The sequence below is a fragment of the Mustela nivalis genome (genome assembly GCF_964662115.1).
Source record: "Mustela nivalis genome assembly, chromosome: 12".
NCBI classification, from domain to species: domain Eukaryota; kingdom Metazoa; phylum Chordata; class Mammalia; order Carnivora; family Mustelidae; genus Mustela; species Mustela nivalis.
Window position 1 is genome coordinate 78,291,119 of NC_139031.1, and position 23,700 is coordinate 78,314,818.

General features: G+C 35.5%; 1 protein-coding gene across 6 annotated transcripts in view; it reads left to right on the forward strand.

Moving 5' to 3' along the window:
* Positions 1-4,831, forward strand: part of CACNA2D1 (calcium voltage-gated channel auxiliary subunit alpha2delta 1) — a 509,819-nt gene extending 504,988 nt beyond the window's left edge. For all 6 annotated transcript variants that reach the window (XM_082692508.1, XM_082692509.1, XM_082692504.1 and 3 more), the window contains one exon: positions 708-4,831. In XM_082692508.1, coding sequence (XP_082548634.1) covers positions 708-824 — 117 coding nt within the window. In that variant the 3' untranslated portion in view covers positions 825-4,831. The remainder of the gene's footprint in view (positions 1-707) is intronic.
* The last annotated feature ends 18,869 nt before the right edge of the window (positions 4,832-23,700 follow it).

Here is a 23,700-nt window from a genome sequence, read left to right on the forward strand (position 1 = left end):
GCTACCATGAGACAACGTGGGGGGGGGATCCAAATAGGTGTATCAATTGCTTTTATTTCATGGTTCTGTAAATTAAACAAATGTCTCTTGCTAGCTCAGCTCTTTATATTGAATATGTTTTTGGAGTGTCTTTTCATGCATGATTCAGATGCACTATTATTTTAATTTTGGTGAAGGTCCCGATGCTACAAGTGCAGGTTGGTATGTTTATCTTTGAAACTGGATATAAAAGATATGGAAAATAGAGATCATTTCTCACATTGATTTAACCAGTCCCAAACTTTGCCTTATTGAGGATAATTGCTAAAATGATAATTCTTAGGTATTATAAAACCTAGAGTAAATTTTATAGTTACTCCTTATTTTTGTAAATATCTAGGAATATTTCATACTCTTAAAGTTGTTTTTTTTTTTTTTTTTTAATTTAACAACTGGTGTATTGGTCAAAACAGCATTTACTCTTCTGGTATTTTCTTAGTCATCAGAATTTGCAACTCAAAATTTAAAGCCTTCTTGAAGTGATATTAGGAATATTGCTTTATTCAAAATTGCTGTTACTATAAAATCCAGGGTAATGTCATTTATTTGGGTTTAAATTAAAACCATTTTATCAGGTGAGTTCAGAAGTGGACTAAACATGGGTGCTCTGAAAAATGGCTTACTAAGGATTTCTTCAGGATTTTTCTTTTTCCTTTTCTTTATAACAGGAGGATTATACTGACTGTGGTGGTGTTTCTGGATTGAATCCCTCGCTGTGGTCCATCATCGGAGTCCAGTTTGTTCTACTTTGGCTTTTATCTGGCAGTAGACACTGCCAGTTATGACCTTCTAAAACTCAGTCTGCATAATTAAACTCCGGACCCTGCCAAAACATGAGCCCTCAGTTGCGTTCAAATAGGGTCAACTGTGGAATGAGCAGAACACTCGCTGGGCCCATACCATCACTAAATCTAAGGCGCAGACTCATATGGCCCCCACTGGCTGCATGTCAGGGTCTCAGATCCTTAAACTTGTGTGAATGCTGCATCATCTATGTAAAACATCAAAGCAAAATTCTATACATGCTCTATTGGGAAATTGGAGAGTTCATTGTTTGCGTTGTTTGGTGATTATATGTAAAAGGGCTCCCCATACTGTTTATGAATCCTACAAATTGTCTTGACCTTGACCTGGAATTTTGACCTGCTGCAATTCTTGTTCTTTTACCAAGAAAATCTCGGGGGTGGGGGGAGGAGTTATTTTTGCCTTCACGTATTCTTTTGTTAAAAATTATTTCCTGCTTTGAGTAGTTATTATTGAAAAATAAAATAGGGAGAGATGGATGTAATCTGTTGAAATAGAAATAATGGCCAATTTCCTAAAAAAGAAATTTGCCATAAATAAAATGCCTTATGAAGAATGGCTTCTCTGCCAAAAACAGAACACAAGTGATGACCAATTAAGTTTTGCTGGGTTAATGAATTGGTGTTTGAAAATAATAACTAAGAAACTATTAAACTAAAGGTGCTTGAAGATGCAATTTGAACACGTGACATATTTCCTCATAAATGTAAGCCCTTAATGCTTCGATGTAATGTTTCTTTTGTTCACAGTAAAGTTATGTAGTGCTAGCCAAATAATTCAAAATGCTCTAAGAGAAGCTTGTTGGGGGGAGGGGAAAACGTCTTTTCTTGTGATAAATGAACTTTGGTTACCAAGGGTATTTTGCATGATGCTGCTGCTATTTTAACTTTTGGTTTGTTTTTCTCTTACTGTAGAGTATAGTCCTTTGAAAAGTTAACTGAGTGACATTATTGTTATGTAAGACTCTGAACCTTGCAGTGTAATGCACTTAAGTCATCCTTAAAAATGTCGTTAAATTACTCTGAATATACTGTGCAATGTCAATGCCGAATGACTGGGGTAGGTAAATGGTGAAATGGGAATTAATGGATTTTATACAGACTCATGCTTTTGCCTGAAAAACCTATGTACAGATATTTTAAGTACATAAATCAGATTTGACACATTTATTTTTTGAAGAGTACTTATATGTTCTCAATGAAGATTCACACTAGGTTTCCTCTTTGTTCGTTTGAACAGGAGCACATATGCTCCAGACATTTCCACCGCCGCTGCTTTTCCCCCCGCCCTTGTAAAAGGTAGATACGATCACGTGACCAAGATTCCATGCAGTTTGATGACGGTTTTATAATAATCTGAACAAATAGGAAACCTTGAATCTGTATGTATGCACATGAATACTTGATTGTGAATACTCAAAATTGTTTTTCTACAGCCTCACTGGTGAAAATGATTAGTGTAGTAAACCGGGTACTTCAATATAGAGTAATATGGTAGATTATTATTTATGCTTTTAAAAATAATTTTTAGGAGTCATCAGTGTTTGAAGAAAGGGTAAAAACAACGAATGTGTAATTCTAGTTCAACTGAGTAATTCTACCGAAGGCTGGAAGTATACAAATATTTTTTATGGTGAAATACATTTGTTCTTATTTTGAACATGCCAAATATTGGTGTGTGTCTATGCTGGACATTTTTCTTATACATCATTTTTAAGTCAATACCTTATTAACATTATCCAGCATGCTTTAAGATGCTCCGCGTGTCAAAGACATAACCAAGTCTTTAGCATACTTTAAAATACATTTGTTTTGTTTTTAGCTTTGCAGACATTCGTAATTCCTTCCCACCACCGATATGCCCTAGGAACCTTTTGTGTATATTTCCTTATTTAAACTATTTTTTATTTAAAAATGGGGGTGGGTGGGAATGGAATCACTTCGCCAGCTATTGTTCTAAGAGTTGACGTCAGTTACCATTTCTAACGCATTGTTGTGATTTTGTAGTCTCATTTGTAACTGGTATTGACGTTTTAGAAAACACCAAAGTGATTAAAAAACAAAAAAACATGGAACTTCTCACTCTAGTGACACTATGTTTCAATCATGTTGTTTGTTGATTACATATTTAAAACTTACTGTTAACTTTTGCTAGACTATTTTAAATCATGAAAGTGTTGGGAAGGGGATATCAAAATATAAAATTATGTTAGTTCGTGTGTATCTATGACGCACATTAAGACAACTGAATTGCTTCCAGCATACAACAAACTACCTTCAAATTATCTTTAAAATCTATTAAATATATTTTCATGGCTAATGTCACTGAAATAGTGTTTTCATCATCTACATTACTGTTGCATTAATCACAGTTAAACTCGGCATCTCTTGGCAGGGTCCTATTGGTTCCATTTGCCATCAAAATATATTTACATGCACGAGTCTTGCTTGATCCTTGCTTTTCTGTTAGAAAATAAACCTATATATGAGAACCATGTACTTGGTGATAAATTGGGTAAGAACGTGCTTTCTGACTAAAAACTGTTCTCATGCCTCACTCAGATGAGTCTTCATACTTTTAGCATTTTTTTCAAAAACAGTAACACTCATCCCATCAAATTGTCATATTTAATTTAGGATTTTTTTCTCTGAGTTCTAATTCTTGACAAGAACTCCAATTATATAGCCTGTCATAAATATTGATTTTCAAAGACTAAATGATCGAGAAAAAAAGCTTTTAAACTCTTCGGCTTCTTTCACTTTTGCTCTACTCATCCAGTTTAATGTAGTTTGTCGTTAGAACAAAATCAAAGTAAAGTCTTAACGTTGGTGTTGAGTAACAGGAATGACTTTAACATTAATGGTTTCTTTATATTTTCTTCATTTGAACAACCAGCATTACTGCCAAACACCAGTCGTGGTCCATATTTGTAACAGATTTTTAACATGACATAGTTAGCAAGTTTGATTGAAGAGATTTTTAGGTCCTGGGCCTATAAGATTTTAGTATGATCTTTTTTCATGTTTCTAATGCTTGAGGCATATTGCTTTACTTGGGGGAAAAAAAACACAAAACAAAACAGTGTTGCTGCCATTTGTAAGTTTTCCTAGAATATTCCTTTTATTAACTTTAAAACTGGCCTTACTGGGTTCAAATAGGCAGTATCCCTTTTAAGTGACCTTTGCAACCCAAGTGTTACTTGCTTATTTGATGCTCTCTTCTATTTTATGTCTCATTTAAATCTTTCTCTCCACCAAAGCTTAAATTCTGTGTCTTAATTTTAAACTGAACTATTCCATTAATTGTTAGTTGACATCAAAATATCTAGCGGTAGACAGTTTGACCTTGTAAAACAAAGTGAGCGCTGTGATTTTTTTCAAGTGTAGAATAGAATGATGATTTCACTTGCCCCCAACTTAAAATGTTTTATTACTATCTAGAACTCGTGTTCTTTTCCCATTAGCAGAATGTTAATATTGCTAATATTTCGTGTACACTTCTGTAAAGAGCAAATCAATACAATGGAAGTATCAAGTGTAAATTCCAGAATTTCAAAGACTCAGACAACCCTCACCAAGAGTTTCCTCTACCTTATTTCTAGTTCACATAATCAACTCAAAGAAATTCCACTGAGACTAATGGGATACTGTCTTGTATAGATGCCAGCTGAGTTTACAGTGTGACCTGACAAAGCTGTCTTTTTTGTTGTGCCGTATGATTGTTGGATCATGCTTTTTAGGGATACTTTTATTGAAATGCTCAGTGTGCATCCATGCAAAAGGCCAACTGGCTTTGTGAACAAAAGATCTTTTCTCCCCTTTATTATGTTCTCTTGACACTTTTGTGGAAATTAACTAGCCTGATAAAAAAAAATTTTGTAAAAATTTGTATAATACTGTTATAAAAATATTTATAATCCCAGAAAATGTTGTGTTAAATCTTGTGCAAAAACAGTATATTCAGAATAAAAGTTTATCATTTAAAGTCACCAGTTTGGATTACTTAATTACATAAAATCCTGTTGAAAGAGACAGAAGTTATCATCATAAATATATTACTGTCAGTCCTTCCTGTGGAGACCATTCAAGATAGTGAAATAGACCTTGGGATTAGGAAAGTGCTTTTACTATTGCAAACCTCAACTCACAAACAAAAGTGCTTGCAACTCCTTTTCTCGCTCTGACCCTTTACATATGGCTTTTGCCATCAAGGTATTTAGGAAGTTCTTAATTCAGACTTTGGTTTTCTGTTGTTTAAAACAAAAACAAAAAACCAGCAGAAATAAAAATATTGTTTCCATGTTCCTTTAAAACCTTGGGAAAATATTTTAAAAGAGACAAGTTAGAACTTCTGAAATGTGTATATCTCTTATACATCTGACTTTTAATATTTCTCCTAGCTACATTATAGCTATCAGCTGCTGGAGAAGTGAGGTCTAGTGTCAAGAATTAAGGAAAAAGAGAAAACAAACAAAACCAGTTATGTTTCTTTTACATTTATACCCTCATATGTTGCCCTCATATGCTCACCTAACAATTAAATGAGCCTGATACCAGGTGGAATCTAGTATAATGTAGGCCTGCTTTTCTTTCCGCGGACTCTCGTAAGAGAACACAAATTACCACACGTGGGAGGAAGGCAGGATGCGAGTACCAACGACGGTGATTACGGGAAGGGCCAACCTCCAGTTTCTGATCAAGGCATTTTAGCAGGAAAAAAGGCCTGCATAAAAGTGTAAGGTGGATAACATTTGTTTTGGAACATCTGGCTTCATTTTGTACCAATTTATCTCCTCAATCAATCCTCCTGCTCCCCAGACACCCTCATTTCCTCTATCAATCATCTTGAACCCATCTCCACCTCTTCCCTTGGGATCCTGCTTCATCAATTCTCCTTCCTCAAGCACATTCAGTCTCTTTCTGCAGGCTTACTACTTTCTGCCTGCAAACACAATGAGAACACCTCTATTTAAAACAAAAACTAAGCATCCATTTTTGCCTCTTAACCCTATTCTCCGAGCTGTAAACCTAGGATTCAACTCCTCCTCCACACATCCACAGTCTCTTCTGAAGTTCAACTCAACTGGGACTCAATACTCAAGGGGGCCTTAGAATTTTGGATCTGAAAGGCTTATGATCTCTGAACTTTACTTTTGGACTACTACCACTGGAAAATTTAAGTTACCGGTATGAGGTCCTAGTAAATTCAAGGTATTGCATATTTTTTGTTTGTTTATAATCAATCAACTAACATACAGTGTGTCGTTAGTTTCAGAGTTAGAGATCAGTGATTCATCACTTGCATATAATAGCCAATGCTTATTATATCATGTGCCCTCCCTAATGCCCAACACTCAGTTACCCCATCCCCCCAATGCCCTTCCTCAAGGTATTGGGCATTTCTTAATATTCAAAGGCTTTGTAACTTAAAGTGGAGTTATTCATAGAGTTCCTACATCATTTTTTATAAACGTACACATCAACAATGCTGTTTATTTTAATGTTTTTTAAATGGACATTGAAAAAATTTTTATTTATTTGTCAGAGAGAGAGAGAGAGCAGAAGAAGGGGGAGTGTCAGGCAGAGGGAGAAGCAGGCTCCCTGCTGAGCAAGGAGCTGGTTGTGGGACTCCATCCAAGGACCCTGGAATCATGACCTGAGCTGAAAGGCAGCCCTTTATCCCAACTCTACTTTTTTAAAATAAATATGTTTAAGAAGGAAATTTACTATCCCTGCCATAATTGGGAAACCAATATAATTTGCCACAATTAGTAGTTAAGGCCACAGGTTCCTATTATTATGAAAAATCCATAAAATCCATGTGCTAAATTTAACATAGCACATCTCCAACACCTCTAGGTGGGTTGTTTTTCTATTTCCACCATTAATACTTTAAAGTATAAACCTAGATTCAAACATCGGACTATAAATTGTTATTAATACATTAAAAAATACAGGGCTGACATGAGGACTAAATGATACAATAATTACCATAAAGCACTTAGCATAAGGCCCAGCCCAGGGTAAGCACTCAACAAGGCCATCCATTAGGATTACGGGTTATCCCAATCGTCTTCGTGATCATCACAGTTGTCATTGTGGGCTGGATCTTTTAAGACCCTCACTATCTTGATGATTTGCCATTTGAAACTTTACTCACTTTCAACCGAAATGTGAGGAATAGAACCTTGCATAGATTCCAATAACAAAAACAGTTCCCTCCCTTATAGAACGACTACTGGCTGGGAATATTGAAAATTTCTATGTACTGACAATAGTGTGAGGACATTGCTAAGGTATAAGAAATAAGTGGAACTATGGGAGCTGACAGTAAAATAACCCAGAGGGAAAAAGCTGGCCAGAGAAGCCTGCCATGATTTCAAGCTGAGGAAAGGTGGTTGTAGTACTGTTTTTTTGTTTATTTGTTTTTGTTTTTGTTTTTTTTCATTTTGTTTTAACATTTTTTTTTTTAATTTTATTGATTTGACAGAGAGAGGGACAGCCTGGAGAGGGAAGACAAACAGGGGGAGTGGGAGAGGGAGAAGCAGGCTCCCCACCTGACTCGGGGATCCATCCCAGGACACTGGAATCATGACCTGAGCTGAAGGCAAATGCTTAATGACTGAGCCCCCCAGGCGCCTTGTAGTACTGTCACAAAGAGAGCAAAGTGTGAACACTGAGATGTGCATTCAAGGCAGTAGAGGTAGTTGAATATGAGGCTCAGGATGGCTTAAGGTGTGGGTGATGAGTCTTTAGAGAAAAGGGCCAGAGATTGGAGTCCTCCCTAGAACACATGACAGCAGGACGGAGGTGGAGGGGTGTTAGGCGTTTGGAAACTGCTGGCAACTTCTAAGCAGAGAAGAGTATGATCAGATTTGGATTTCAAGAAAACCACTCTGGATGAAATGTGGATTACTGGTAGAAGAACATCTATAGAAAGGAGACTAGTTGAGACTACTGCCAAGATGAGAAACTTGTTGATTAACCCAGGAAGCTCGATGGATAAAAATGGACTGATTTTAGCAATATTTAGAAGGGGAAAAAGGAGAGGTCTCCATCATTCACCTGTTATAATTTAAAAACAAAATTCAAAATGAGTCCCAGCATTCTAAAGTTTAAATGTGGGGAATTGTTCCCCCAAGGTAGGGCACATAGGAGAGTACTAGAGGCAGGATTGAGATAGACAGGACAAGTCCAGAGGAGCAAATGAGAGACTGACCTTTGGAGTAATAAGACTGAATTCATTGTATGAGCATCTGTACTTTGCTGATGATAAAAAAAAAAAAAAAAAAAAAAAACCCAAAAGAAAGAAAGAAAGGGTCTCTGCCACCTAACAATATATACACCAGAATGATTCTCAACACTAAATCATTAAAAAAAAAACTCTTATTGGAGGTTTTATTGATCTGTTTTGGTTTGGCTTAAACACTGATTAATATCCAGAACCTACTCAAATTCAGAATCTCTGGTGTTTTCACTGTGTGGCCAGAATTACACTGCTGTGGGCATGTTAGACTGCAGGTGTGACAATTCTGAGGCAGGTAATTTCTGAATCATACTTTATGAAACCCTATTTAGATGCAAGTTATTTGTTCGATTTTAAATAACCCCTCTTTTTTGAACATGTGTTTTGAAACACCCCCTATGAACTTAGCTTAAGTGCAATATTTTTGAGGACTGTACTTTTTCTTTTTTTTTTTTTTAAGATTTATTTGAGAGAGAGGGAGAGAGTACATGTGCATGAGCAGGGGGAGGGGCAGAAGAGGAAGCAGACTCCCCATTGAGCAGGGAACCTGACGTGGAGCTCCATCTCAGGATCCCAGGATCATAACCTGAGCGGAAGTCAGATGCTTAATTGACTGAAATGTCCAGGTGTCCTGAAGACTGTACTTAATGTTTGATGTTTTTCTTTGAATCCAAGTTATATAGCTGTACAAAGAGTAGTCAATAAAGTTCTCATCAATTATGACTGATAATCAAGATCCACTATTAGAACGAGTCCTACTATAGGAGATTCTATTCCCTTTTAAGTCACATTAAGGATATCAAATGTTTCATGGAGTTGAACTACAGGTTTTCTATAAGTAGTATTAGAGGACTTTGCCAATCTCTCTCATTCTTACAGCAAATGATATTGCAAGTTGGGGAAAAAATTACATTACTTGACAATCCAGTTTCCATACATATTTAATAATGGCTATTCCTTAATAAAAAGCTAATAGAACCTTTAAAAAACTCACTTATATGAGGAGTATTTTGATTTCAGACTATCTATCCATCTTAATCCACAAAATCTCAAAAATATCTGACTGAGGAAAGGGGCCATGTAATACATGGTAGAGATTCCAGGCATCAGACTGCCTGGGTCCACATCCCAGGTCCCCAATGTGGGCATGTTTTATCATCTCCTTCTCTTCTCTGTCAGTCTAATTTACACTACTGAGTCCACAAATATTGTGGACAAATATTTGTAATGATAATAGTTACTAATAGTCGTTCATGCCTTTATTTCTTATCCTAGAAACTCAGTCTGATGGTGATGATTTCAGCCTTAGAAAATCTTGGCATCAACCGAGGATTGCTGGAATGGAAGGAGTTGGGTGGGAGATGGGCTGAATGGGTGAGGGGTGTAAAGGAAGGCACTTGTTGTGATGAGCCCTGGGTGTTACATGTAAGTGGTGAATCACTGAATTCTCCTGAAACTACTGTTACACTAGATTTTAAATACTATTTAACTAAAATTTAAATACAACGTGAAACATCAAAAAAGAAAAGAAAATAAACAAGAAAAACTTGCTATCAAGAGGATTCCTAGGTTGTGAGGAATACGGCCAGAATTTCAAATCAGTTATTCTTCTGAGCACTAGGGATACAATGATGACAATGGTGATAAATACAAACACAACACAAGCCATAGGAGAGCATAGAGAGAGCATTCATCAAAAAAAAAAAAAAAAAAAAAAAAAGTAAAGAAAAACACATTGCAGTGAAAGATCTTGGTAATAAAGAAGTGATGACAAAGGGGAGAACAAGGCCTGATGCAAACAGCACTGGTTTAAATGGAAGATCCAAACTGTCCTTAGAATCATCACCCAAATCTCAGAAATAATTAAACAAAACAATATCCCTAATGTAGGTGCAAAAATTCCTAAAATAAATAGAGAACTGAATGTAAGACATTGAAGGGACTATACACCATGACCAAGTGGGATTTATCCCTGGGATGCAAGGATACTTCAACATACATAAGTCAATAAAAGTAACACATTACATTAATACAATGAAAGATAAAAATCATACTCTCATCTCGACAGATGCCAAAAATACATTTGACAAAATGTAATATATTCCATGATAAAAACCTTGATTTATAAGGAATAGAAGGAAGAAACTTCAACATTATAAAGGCCATAAATTACAAACCCATAGCTAAAATTATACTGGATGGAGAAAAATTGGGAAAGCTTTTATTCTAAGATCAGGAACTAACATGCCCATATGCCCACTCTCACCATAGTACTGGAAATCCTAGCTAGAGAAATTAGGCAAGAAAAAGAAAAGGTATCAAAATTGGAAAAGAAGAGGTAAAAGTACCTCTATTTGCAGATGATATGATTTCATACATAGACAATCCCCAAGACTTCACAAAAACTCTTGCAACTAATCCATGACTTTAGTAAAGTCGCAGGATGTAAAATTAACATACAGAATTGGTTGCTTGTCTCTACACAGCTAATGAAACATCTGAAAACAAAATAAACTATTCCATTCATAAAAGTACTGAAAATATCTAGGAGAAACTTTCACCAAGGAAGTGACAGAACTGTACAACAAAAACCAAGATTGTGCTGAGAGAAATCAAAGGAAGCACAAACAAATGGAGACATACTGTGCCCATGGATTAAAAGAATATTGTTAAAATGTCCATAGTACCCAAAGACATCTATAGATTCAACACAATCCCCATCAAAATCACAATGGAATGCTTCACATAAATAGGACAACAGAATGCTAAACCCTGTATAAAACTGCTAAAGACCCCACATAGCCAAAAAAATTCCTGACGAAAAGAGTATGGGTAGAAATATTACACTCCCTAATTTCAGACTTAATTATAAATCTACAATTAAAAAACAGTATGTGAGGGGGCGCTTGGAGAGTCAGTCAATTAAGTAGTGGACTCTCAATTTCCGCTCAGGTCATGATCTCTGGGGTCTAGGATCAAGCCCCATGTCAGGCTCCATGCTCTCTCTCCCTCCACCCCTCCCCTCACTCATGTGTGCATACTCTCTCTCTCTCTCTCAAATAAACAAATCTAAAGAAAAAATGCATAATACTGAAACAAAAATAGACACATAGACCAAGAGAACAAAATAGAGAATCCAGAACTAAACCCACTCATGTATGGTCAACTAATATTCAACAAGGGAGCCAAGAACACCTAATGTGGAAAAGACAGTCTCTTCAACAAAATGATTCGGGGAAATCTGAATACAGACAGAACAATAAAATTATACACTTATCTTACACCACCCACAACGATTAAGTTGAAATCAATTAAAGACTTAAACAGGGGTGCCTGGGTGTCTCAGTCATTAAGCATCTGCCTTAGGCTCAGGTCATGATCCCAGGATCCTGGGATCGAGCCCCGAATTGGGCTCCGTTCTTGGCAAGATGCTTCTCCCTCTCCCACCTTCCCACTCTCCCTGCTTGTGTTCCCACTCTTGCTGTGTCTCTCGCTCTGTCAAATAAATAAATAAATAAAATCTTAAAAAAAAAAAAAAAGACTTAAGCATAACACCTGGTACTATGAAGAAAATTTAGGAAAGAATCTCCTCACCATTGGTCTCAGCATGATTTGTTACACATTGACAGAGCACAGACAAAAGCAAAAATGAACACATGAAACTATATAAAATATAAAACATTTTGCATGGCAGAAACAATAAAATGAAGTTAACCTACTGAATTGGAGAAAAGTTTTGCAAATCCTTTATCAGATAAACTTAATATCCCAAATATATAAAGAACTCATACAAATCAATAGCAAGCAAGCAACAAACAAACAAACAAGTATATGTTTTTAAAATCTAATTTTAAAATGGGCAGAGAAACTAAATAGACACTTTTCCAAAGAAAACATCAAAATGGCAAACAGGTACATGAAAAGATGTTCAATATCACTTACCATTAAGGAAGTGCATATCAAAACCACAAGAGATAACTCACACCTTTTAGAATGGCTATTATCAAGAAGCAGGAGTTAAGTGTTGGCAAAGATGTGGAGAAGAGGGAACCCTCATGCACTGTTAGGCACAATGTAAATTGGTGCAGCCAATATGGAAAATGCAGAGGTTCCTCAAAATATTAAGAATAGATCTCCCATATGATCCAGCAATTCCATTTCTGGGTATATACCCAAAGGAAACAAAGACAGGCCATTTAGAGATATATGCACCCCCATGTTTCCTGCAGCATTATTCATAATATCCAGGATATGGAAAAAACGTAAGTGTCCTTCAGTGGATAAATAAAGATGTGTTATATACAGATGGCCCTTGAATAACATGAATTGGAACTGCATGGGTTTACTTTAAAGTCAATTTTTTTATATAAATACAATGTAATACTGTAAATGTATTTTTCTCTTCTTTATATTACCTTAACTTTTCTCTCTAGTTTACTTTATTCTAGGAATACAGTATGTAATATATATAAAATATAAAATATATGTTGACTGTTAATGGTTAGCCTTTGTGCTTGGCAACAGGCTCTTCTGGAGAGTCAAAAGTCACACACAGATTTTCAGCTGCCTGGGGGTTTAACACTCCATTCCCACATTATTCAAGGGTCAGCTGTATATACAATGGGATATTATTTCACTGTGAGAAGAAAGGACATCCTGCCATTTGTGACAACATGGATAAACCTTGAGTACATTATGCTAAGTACGAGAAGTCAGAGAAAAACAAGAATTCTAGGATGTCACTTATATGTGGAATCTAAAAATGCCAAAATTTAAGAACAGAAAATAAAATAGTGGTTATAGGAGTTGGGAGTGGGGACATAAGACAGATGTTTTTTAAGAGTATAAACCTATAGCAAAGTAGCAAATAGCTCTTAAAGATAAATGTGTAAGATAGTAAATATAGACATTATTGTACTATAATCATAAAAATCCCTATGAGAGTAGAACTTTATTCCAAACACTGCAAAGATAATTATGTAATGTGACAGAGGTACTAATTATTGATACAAATGGAATCATATTATAATATATAAATATATCTAATTAACATGCTGTACACCATAAATTTACACAATGTTATATATCAAATATATTTCAAATTTAAAAAGAATAAAAATTAGACATCGGGAACACTGTAGACATCAATGTTATGGCGAGGCAGATGGTGACATTATTAGTTTTAGGAGAAATTGACTTCAGATAACAGTGTGGGTTGTGCAAGAAGGAACCCTGTTGCACTGATGGACACATACTCAGGTCCCTCTGAAGAAAAATGCATCTCCTATGTTTCTCTTATTGTAAATCTTCCTGAATTTGGTCTGTGCTTAACCATTTTTAGTTCCAGTTTCATCTCAGTTCCAATCTCCCGAAATTTCATCTCTCGCACTCCTCTAAAACTGTTTCTGATGATAGTCCAATCTCCATGCATTCTTCCTGTCATCTTCTATCTTCTGAAAACTCAAGACCTCTCTGGGTTCTAGAGCTCCACTGTGTTCCTGTTCACTCTCTTCCTCTTTCTACTCTTTCTCAAGACCTTCTAACTCACAAATATTGGTATTTGTAGGGTTTCATCTTTAGTTCTATACTTATCTCACTTTAAAACTTCTACTACTCTCATTTTATTAAAAACATGTCTTGCTATATTCTACATGGCCCAAATTTCCAAAATTGCCACTGGATATTCATTCCTAGATGTCTTAAACATATGCCAAGAAAATAACTGTTGTTTCCCAATATATACCCCTCCTTTTTGATTCTGCATTTTTAAAGTCCTGGACAGAGAGCCATAGTTACCTAAACTACAATCTTCAGTGTCATTAGATTAGAACAAAACTCTGACAAGTCTGTCTACTTCTTAAATATCTTTTTCTTCTCTACAATTCCTCATGCCCACTGCTACCTTTTTTGCTTCACACTTTCATCATATCTTTCCAATTTAAGTGGTTCCCAACTAGTTTCCCTATTTTGAATTGTTTTTTCCACTTTCATCAATATCCCATGCTAATTTATTTTTATTAAATTTATTTATGACATCTTTTCTATTTGTTACATTCAGCAGCTCCACATTGTTTATTAAATAAAATATAAGGGACCCCTTGATGGCTCAGTCAGTTAAGTGTCTGCCTTCTGCTCAATTCATGATCCCAGGGTCCTGGGATTGAGTTCCACATCAGGTTCCTTGCTCAGTGGAGAGGCTGCTTCTCCATCTGCCTGTCTTGCTCTGTGCTTTATGTTTCTCGCTTTCTCTCTCTGATAAATAAAATCTTTAAAAACTAAATAAATAATTAAAATATAAATTCCTTAGGAGGATATATGAAACCAATTACCAACAGACTTTTGCCTAACTCTAAACTTTCATTTCCGTCCACTTCCCATTCCAATGTCAAAAATTGCGATTTTATCTTAAGCTTCACCAAACAACCTATAGTTCTTCAAATATAACACATTGATTTGTTTTAGTGCCCAAACACATGATTCCTACAACTTAGAATTTATACAACTTAATTAAAAGACTCCAATTAAAAATGGGCAGAGGGGGGCACCTGGGTGGCTCAGTGGGTTAAAGCCTCTGCCTTCGGCTCACGTCATGATCCCAGGGTCTTGGGATCGAGCCCCACGTTGGGCTCATCCCAATATTTATTGCAACATTATTTAGAATAGCCAAGATATAAAAGCAACCCAAACATCCATTGAAAGATGAATGGGTAAGGAAAATATGGTGTGTGTGTGTGTATGTGTGTGTTGTGTATGTGCACGTATATACACACAAAATGGAACATTTGCAACATAGATGGACCTAGGGTATATTAGACTAAGTGAAATAAGTTAGAGAAATAAACATACTGTATGATTTTACTTTTATGTGGAACCTAAAGTATAAAATAAACATAAAACAACAAAACCAAACAGACTTTTCTGTACAGAGATCAAAAGGTGGTTGTCAGAGGGGAGGTAGGTGGGGGGCGGGGGGGTTGTGGAGATGAAATAGGTGAAGGAGATTAAAAGGTACAAATTTCAAGTTATAAAATAAGTCAGAGATTAAAAAGCACAGCAGAGCAAATACAACCAATAATGTAATAATTTTGTGTGGTGACAGATGGTGACTATACATAGTGTGGTGAGCACTGAGCAATGTGTGGAATTATTGAATCAATATGCTGAAATTAATACACCTGAAACTAATACAACACTATATGCCAGCTGTCCTTCAATAATATATTTTTTAATCATTCTTTTTATTTTTCCATTTTTTAATTAGTTTCAGAGGTAGAATTTAGGGATTCCTTAGTTGCACATAACACCCAGGGCTTATTACCTCAAGTTCTCTCTTTAATGCCCATGACCCAGTTACCCATCTCCCGCATCTCCCCTCTAGCAACCCTATGTTTCCTATGGTTAAGAGTCTCTTATGATATGCCTCCCTCTCTGATTTCATCTGTTTTATTTTTCCTTCCCTTTCCCTATGCTCCTCTGTTTTGTTTTTTAAATCCCCCCATGTTCCTCTGTTTTGTTTTTTAAATTCCATGTATGAGTAAAATCATATGGTATTTACCTTTTTCTGACTAATTTCACCTATCATAATACCCTCTAGTTCCACCCGTCTGTGCAAATGGCAAGTTTTTTTTTTTTTTTTTTTGATGGCTGGGTAGTATCCCATTTAATTATTATTATTTATTATACAAGAATTAGGTTGGCCAACACAGGCAGAGGGAGGAAATCTCAAATCCTATTTTTATTTCACTTGTCCCTAAAACGTCATAATCCATCATTTGGAGAAACTATAATAGGAAATGTTTCTTCAAAAAAAAAAAAAAAAAGACACCAATTTTTCACTGTCTTGTTATTTCAATCTCTTTTTCTTTAGTGAAATGTTATTACACTCAAATGGCATAAAATAGGAAAAAAAACCAGTAAAGCTGCAAAATAGTCTTAACAAATTTACATTATTGCTTACAGAGAAGTACACATTTGATGCCATATGTGTATGTGGTGTGTATAGTGAAGCACACATATATATAAAGGAAGTGGTAGCAAAAATAGCTAAATTGCATCTCTAAAAACGACAATATCGTGCCACAAATGGGGTTTGCATGTATAGGTTATTGTATTCCTTGCCAATTAAAAGAATTAATCATGCTATAAAGCAAGAATGGAAAATGAGGGGGAATTTTCAACCAAAAACGCAGGAGAATGATTAAGCTAAACCTGGAAGTCTAATTTTTTAAGATGATCTAAAAAATTAAAATTCCATTATCAAAACTAGAGTGGGTGTTTCTCAACACCTAGTGTATGTCTTAAAAATCTCCATGTAAGAGTCATGTCTCAGAGCCACTCCATTCTAAGATATACCATTAGGGTGGTGATACTAAATTATTAAATTGAAATGTAGTTCCATACGCTAGTTTGCTGCTGATTTGAGCATGTTTGAGTCACTCTCTCTAATCCAGAAGGAGTGTAGCCCTAAGGTGTGTCCAACCCTGGTCTATTTGTTTCATAGGATATTGAGAATTTGAGTTCATACCAAACCACTCTATGAATCTGGAGTTCTTTAAACACAGACATTGAAGACAAATTCCATTAACTCTTTGACCATATTTCTATTTCTTATAACCTACCAGGAATGATTATGTTTCAAAAGCAGACTCAAGTTCTCACTGATTTTGTATATTTCTTTTCAAGGCAATTCCTAAATATGCATTATGAAGATTTATTAGTGTATCTTTCTTATAGTATATAAAAACAATTTATTGAAAAGTCCTCACTAGTGCTTTGGCCTTCATATTTTTAATTAAATGAAAATATGCAATATTATTGAGCTCAACCTAAGTAACTCAAAAGGAACCACTAAATTTCTTCCTGTGCCCTAAGTCATACACACCTCAAAGTGACAGACAAGGAGGTTTTGAAGACTTGAAACACTTGCCTTAGCAGTGTCTAAATCTTTGTTACTATTCTTATAGGACATTAGTCTCTTATTATTTTATGTCTTAGGCATAGAGAGTTGATTACATATAGTATGAACAGCTCGGAATTACAGTGACAGACATTTATTCTCTCAAAGTTGTGTAAGTCAGAAATCTGAAATCAGTGTCAGAAGAGCACTCTTTCCAAAGCCTCTAGGGGAGAATCTTTCCTTGCCTCATGCAGTTTCTGGTGGCTCCAGGCATCCCTTAGCTTGTGGCAGCCTCTTCTTCCTTCTCTGTCTTCACATGGCCTTCTCCCCTGTGTCTGTCTTTTCCTTCTCTATCCCCTTTAAGGACCAATAAATCCTCAGATGGCCAATTTGACTGCTCTTCTTAAGAATTTAAAGATGTAGGAGAGGATATGGTACAATTACCAGATCATATGTTCCTGACTGAGACATTCCTTTTCCCATTGTCCCAAAATGTTGACTGTGGCTCACAACAAAGCCCCCTCCCAGAAATTACCTTTGGGTGAAGGAGGCTTCTTTGCCCTAAGTCATACACACCTCAAAGTGACAGACAAGGAGGTTTTGAAGACTTGAAACACTTGCCTTACTTCAGTCCATCTCTGAGAGGCCATCCCAGCTAGAGAGCTTCACACAACATTGATTGAGATCTCTGTTGCAACTGTATGACACAACTTTCTCCCTGCATAATCCTACTTCCTTCCTAGGTATTGCTCCTGAGAGCACTTCCCAATAAGCCACTTCTATACAAGTGTCTGTTTCAGAGCTTGTCTTTCATAGAACCTAGCCTAGGAAAATAGTTATCTTTAGGAGTCATGCAGGAAAACGCTTAATGTAATGTATCCTCAATCACCCTGACTTTCCCCCTTCCATCAAACTGTTCCATCCCCCTTTTCAACTTATGAAACAGAAGTATCATGTACAGAATTTTCAAGCCAAAACCTAGCATTATTGTAATCCATTCCCTTTTCTCTTACCAATATCCTACTTTGAACACACCTACCATTTTTCTTCTAAGTTATACTGGCCATCTGTCTTCTTTTCTGTTTCATCACCACCCTTCTTAGTGTGACTAGCATCTCTCCCTGAACTATTCTGGGTACTCGTGTTGTAATCCTGAGCAATTTACTTGACCTTTCTAGCCTCCATAAAATGAACAGAATAACTAACTTAATAATAGTAGTACTAACATAATAATAGTATTGACATTATAGCTGCAAATCAAGGGGTTAAAAGATGTAAGAGAGTTAATAAAACTTGGTATATAGCAAATACTACAGTATCAGTCATTATCAAGATCCTGAAGTTGAATTAGGTCACATTTTATGATGAGAAATAGAAAGTACATACAAGTGAATGAGAAGAACTGCTCCAAAGGTCGTCCTTGTCCTTACTATCAAACAATATACATCTCCATTGCACATAACTGCCTAATACTATTCCATATAGATGAATTTTAGAAATCTTGGTATTTTCAAATATTCAATATGTACATATAATAGTAAAATACATGTTTATGAAGTAGTATTTTTCTAAATATCAGTTATATTAATTTACCTAAATGGCTCTAATTCAAGAACAAGTAATCCAGATATTCCCAGAAGTACATCCCAGGAGCACATTATGGGTTTATTGTTTCCATCTTGTGGCATTACCCCTGCTGTGAATTTGCTTACAGGTTGATTTCTTTAAAAGTTTCCACATTTGTACAAAGATGCATACTTGACTCTTAGTTTCCTCTTGTCCATCCCTTCACATTCTTGGTGGTGACTAAAGGGAAAATAATTCTGTGATACTGTGGTTTAAATGTGGTATTCAAAACTGAGACATGGGCTTATAATGCATGATCTACTATAATGAATTTCCCTAAATAAAATAGATATTAATAGCATAAATCAGGTAACATCATTTTATGTGACAGAGTTTGAAAAGAATCGGAAGATAGGAACTCATTAAAACCCAAATCATGGATATGTAGAGCATTTTATTAAGCCAGTTCACTACTCTTAACAACAGTAGGGTAATGAGACAGGTCAGCAAGTAAGGTTATAGTTTAAGATAGCCATGTGTTCAAGTAATAGAACTGAACCATGTCTATTTCAAAAGCTTATACTTAAATTTCTCCTGCCATATTTTTATTTACATTCCTTATTCTTGTTCACATATCCAATCAATGAGCTTTTAATGTGTATATATTTTATATAGAATCTCTGCTGAATGCTTGAAAAATAATTCATATACTCTTCTCCTCATCCAATCCCCAACATGACATATTCTGCATCTTAAGTACAGGCAAATGTAAGCACTGTGGAAATCAGTATGACAACAGTGACAAAATTCTTCACAAAAATGCACAGGACTTTTACTTTAGGAGATTCCATTGGTATTAACTTCTGATATAGGTCAGAACTTCCAACATAAAAAAATAAATACTACCCCAAAATAAAAACACCACATGCTTGAATAGCCTCTTTGTCTACTGGGGGCTATGGTTTTGGATACGCTGTTCTAAAATATTTGTGGAGAAGCCTGAACAGCTGCCACTTTGATGTCTTTAGCAAAAGAAAGTTCTATATGTTCTAGGTTATAATCAGGGCATACATCCCGGCTATTCAATCTTATAAACCTGAAGATCCACTGAAGCTCAAAATACATGCATCAAATTTAGATTCTTAGTTGACGCTGTGAGTTGACACAGTAGGTTGTTTAAGGACATTTAGCTTTCTTATTGGGGGGTGGAGGGACAAAGTAAGAAGCAAAAAGATTTGGGGGGAAAAAGTCTTTGGAGGAAGTGAAATACATCATTTCACAAACCAAATGTGTGTTTATGGCACATGAATTGATAATGTGTCCTGAATTATTCATCTATTTCAACCACTGGGGGAGTCAAGTGTGTCTTGTGACATCCCATCCTTAAAGGATGCAGTATGTTGGATGAGACCAGTGAATACTCTGAAAGCACAAATAAGTTGCATGAACAAGGTGCTCAAGTTCACAATGTTCCTATTCACACCACCCCCCAACTAGGTCTTCATGGATTGTTCCTATGACCATTTGAAAGAGACAATAAAAACCACTATAGAAAGTTCTGTGCAATTCATGAGCACCAGCTTACTGAGGAAGTCTCTAGTATTAAGTTCCACTCAAGATTAGTTATAAAATAAAAAGAATAAAGAAATACTCCTTAGGATGTCTGGGTGGCTCAGTGGGTAAAGTCTCTGCCTTCAGTTCAGGTCGTGATCTCAGGGTCCTGGGATTGAGCCCTGCATCGGGCTCTCTGCTCAGTGGGGAGCCTGCTTCCCCCTCTTTCTCTCTGCCTGCCTCTCAGCCTACTTGTGATCTCTCTCAAATAAATAAAATCTTCAAAAAAAAAATACTACTTGTATATAGGACAATTAGCACTATCCCTTTATTTCCCCTTTAACTGTGAAGTCATGACTTAAGATTAGTAACTACACTAGTATAATAGCTAATAATTTACCCTGATAATCAGGGACTTGGAAAGGGTAATATTAGAAGACTCAAAATTTGGGGAACACTAATGTGAATGAAGCTCTAAGAATTTGGCTGAAGCGTACAAATATTCTTATCCTTTAGGAAGGGCCACGGGAAATTTCCCCTAAAAAACTGCTTTTTTCTTTTTCAGGTTTTTTTTTTTTTTTTGGTAGTGCAGTTGACTAAATTTTAAAATATTTAAAGTATACATGATTATTTGATATATAATGTGAAAGGATTTCCCCATGGAGTTAATTAAAAATTAACACATTCATCACCTCAGGTATCCACTATCTATCTGTCTGTCTATCTATTTATCATCTATCATTTATTTATTTTTAGTTTTTTAATTTATTATGTTACCTTTTAGAAAATAACTCTTTATAACTATATTATAAGGCCTAACTAAAATTGAGTCCAAGTAGTAAGTGCCACCTTGATGTTTGAATGTGGTCTAACTCCAGTTTTCCTTCCCCATTGTCCTCCTGTGGATAAGATCTCTATTTATCAAATATACCAGGCAAAGTTCCTCCTCATGCCTAACAAGTTTCAATTCTCTACTAGCAAATGGAATTATTCAAGCAAGCTAATCACATTCTCCCACTGGAACCACAGGGCAATTCACCATGTGGATACTCCAAGACCTCCCAGCACACTAGGTTGTTCACACTGTTCTCAAGAGTAACCCTCATGTAGGCTCTTAATTGTGTGAGATATCATCTTACACCAGACTGTTGGCATATGTGACAAATAAAGTACTCTGAATCTCATTTGCCTATTGTTGGATGTTCTGTGTTCAACTATCCCTATAGCCCTAGAGGAGGATCTCTCATTTACCAGTGGAGTGAATAAGAAGCAATTAAAATAATAACCGAGTAGATAGGATAATGAATTCTTCATATTTTAGTCAACCTTTCTGTTTGTTAGAACCAAAGAACACTAACTGAATTAAACCAAACTAAAAGTTAACCATGATCTCAGATATGCGATGGAACCTTTCACGAAATAAGAGGGGAGCCAGGGCAGAGACTGGCTTGAGAAGAATAACAGTGAGTTCATTTGGCAAGGTTGGGTTTTATGTGCATATGGGACACAGATATAGAGTAGCTGTAGAATAGGAGTCTCTATTTCAGCAGGAAAATTCAGAGGCAATTATACAGATTTTGGAGTCAGTATATATATAGTGCTTGAAGTCATGGGTTTAGATATGGTAGGCCAGGAAAGAAAAGTATTTGGCCTATTGAATTGTTTATCCCTAGACTTTCTTTTATGACAATCTTATTTAAATTTCTTGTAAATATAGATTTTTAAAGGATATAACAGATGTTTTTAAGAAGATGTTAATTTGCAGAAGTGTGCCCAAATAATTGTCTGCTTTTTAGGTAAATTCTAAAATAAAATTATGTCTGAGGTTTTAGATCATGTTTGAAATAAACCCTACATATTGAGTAGGAATTTTCTCAAAATCCTATGCAGGAATTGAATGTGTCCTACACATAGAACAGATGGCTTACTGCAGTGTAAGAAAATTGGACTATGGAAAGGAAAGGAAAAGAAAAGGAGGGTAGAAAAGAGGAAGCATGTTCATTTCAAATATTACTTTTTTGTGTCCAATTTTGTAAATAATGCTGTATATTCATTTACATTTTCTCCATAATAAATCCTGGGCTTCTTTAAGACATGGATAAATTATCTCTATAATCCTACTGTAATATCAAAGCTTAACATTTTGATACTGTATTTGTTTTATAAATCTAGTAAGAATAGATCTGTAATATACTTTTGATTTGTGAAAAAGGGGTGATCTCAAGGCATTTGATGTATTTTTCCTCATATTAGGTGTGTCTCAAAGTAAGAATAAAATAGACTTAAAATATTCTAATTTAAGTATAGACATGATATAATAGTCATAGTTGGCTCCTCATTTGTGTGATGCCACTGGAATAAATGGAATGAGTACAAAGAAGAATTACAGTAGAACATCAAGAACAAGAGTGGGAAGTGAGCATCACTGACCAATGGGAAAAAATAATTTCTTTGAAGATAGTAGGGAAGGTCCAACCTACATGTTCCATAAAGATGGTAGGAGCAAATTTTTCCAAAGAAATTCTAAGGACTTCCATCTCAAAGTCGGGAGTTATGAAGTGAGAAATGGCTAAACAGGGCTAAAATTCAGTTAAAGTTTAGGTTATAGAGTAACTGTCATTAGACACACATTTGTTTTTCCTAATTCAGAACATAATCACAATCAACCCATATGTATTCCTGAGAAAATTCATGGATGGTTGTACAGGAACATGGCTATGAGCTTTGAATTGTCAGATAAATATGTGACCTTTTTGAGGAAGGATCATTTGTTACCCTTTAAGAACCCTCTTTCCATGAATCACAGGCTAGCGACAATCTTTACTGTTGTTGAAGTCACTAAGTTTTTGGGGTTTACTACTTATATTAGAAAAATAGAGTCTATCTTATTTGCCTATACTCTAACACCCACTTTTTTTCAAACAATGAGAAAACCAAGCTTTTTACTGTGGGCATTTGTACCCCAGAGTTGAGCTTCTATCATTCCAGTATTTGGAAGGGCCCACAAAATCAGGAAAAAAGACAAAGGAGAAAATAGATTTGACTTAAGAGACAACTTAGAATGAAAAAATTCACCAAATGCCTAACACTTTAAATTTGAAAAAACTCACATGTAGAACTATTTTTATTAAACTCCAAGACAATAAAGGAGAATATATTAAAACTTCCAAAGACTTCTTTTTTTTCAGTCATTCAAAAAAGAGTGAGAAAGTGACTGTCATGAAAGTGCAAAATCTAGTTATTTAAGCACCTGAGTTCTAGAGTCAAGTGATGCAATTTATGAAATGTGTGATTTGGGCAATTCATTTAACTTGTAATTCAGGAATTTCAACCATAAAATAAAAATAATAGCTTTTATCTTTTACAGTTGTTTAGACCTTAAAGTGTTTATAATAGTACCTAGACCAGTCAGCTGTTACAAATGTTGGCTAAAATACTTCCAGACTTATAAAGAGAACTCCTGAAGGTGAGTAGACAGTAGGGCAGTGCACTCAGAATTTACAATATGCTTTAAATGGTTGCAGTTACAAAATGAGCCCAATTACAGTGTCCATTTATAGTGTCTATACCGGTTTCTAATTAAATTCATTTTTAGCTCA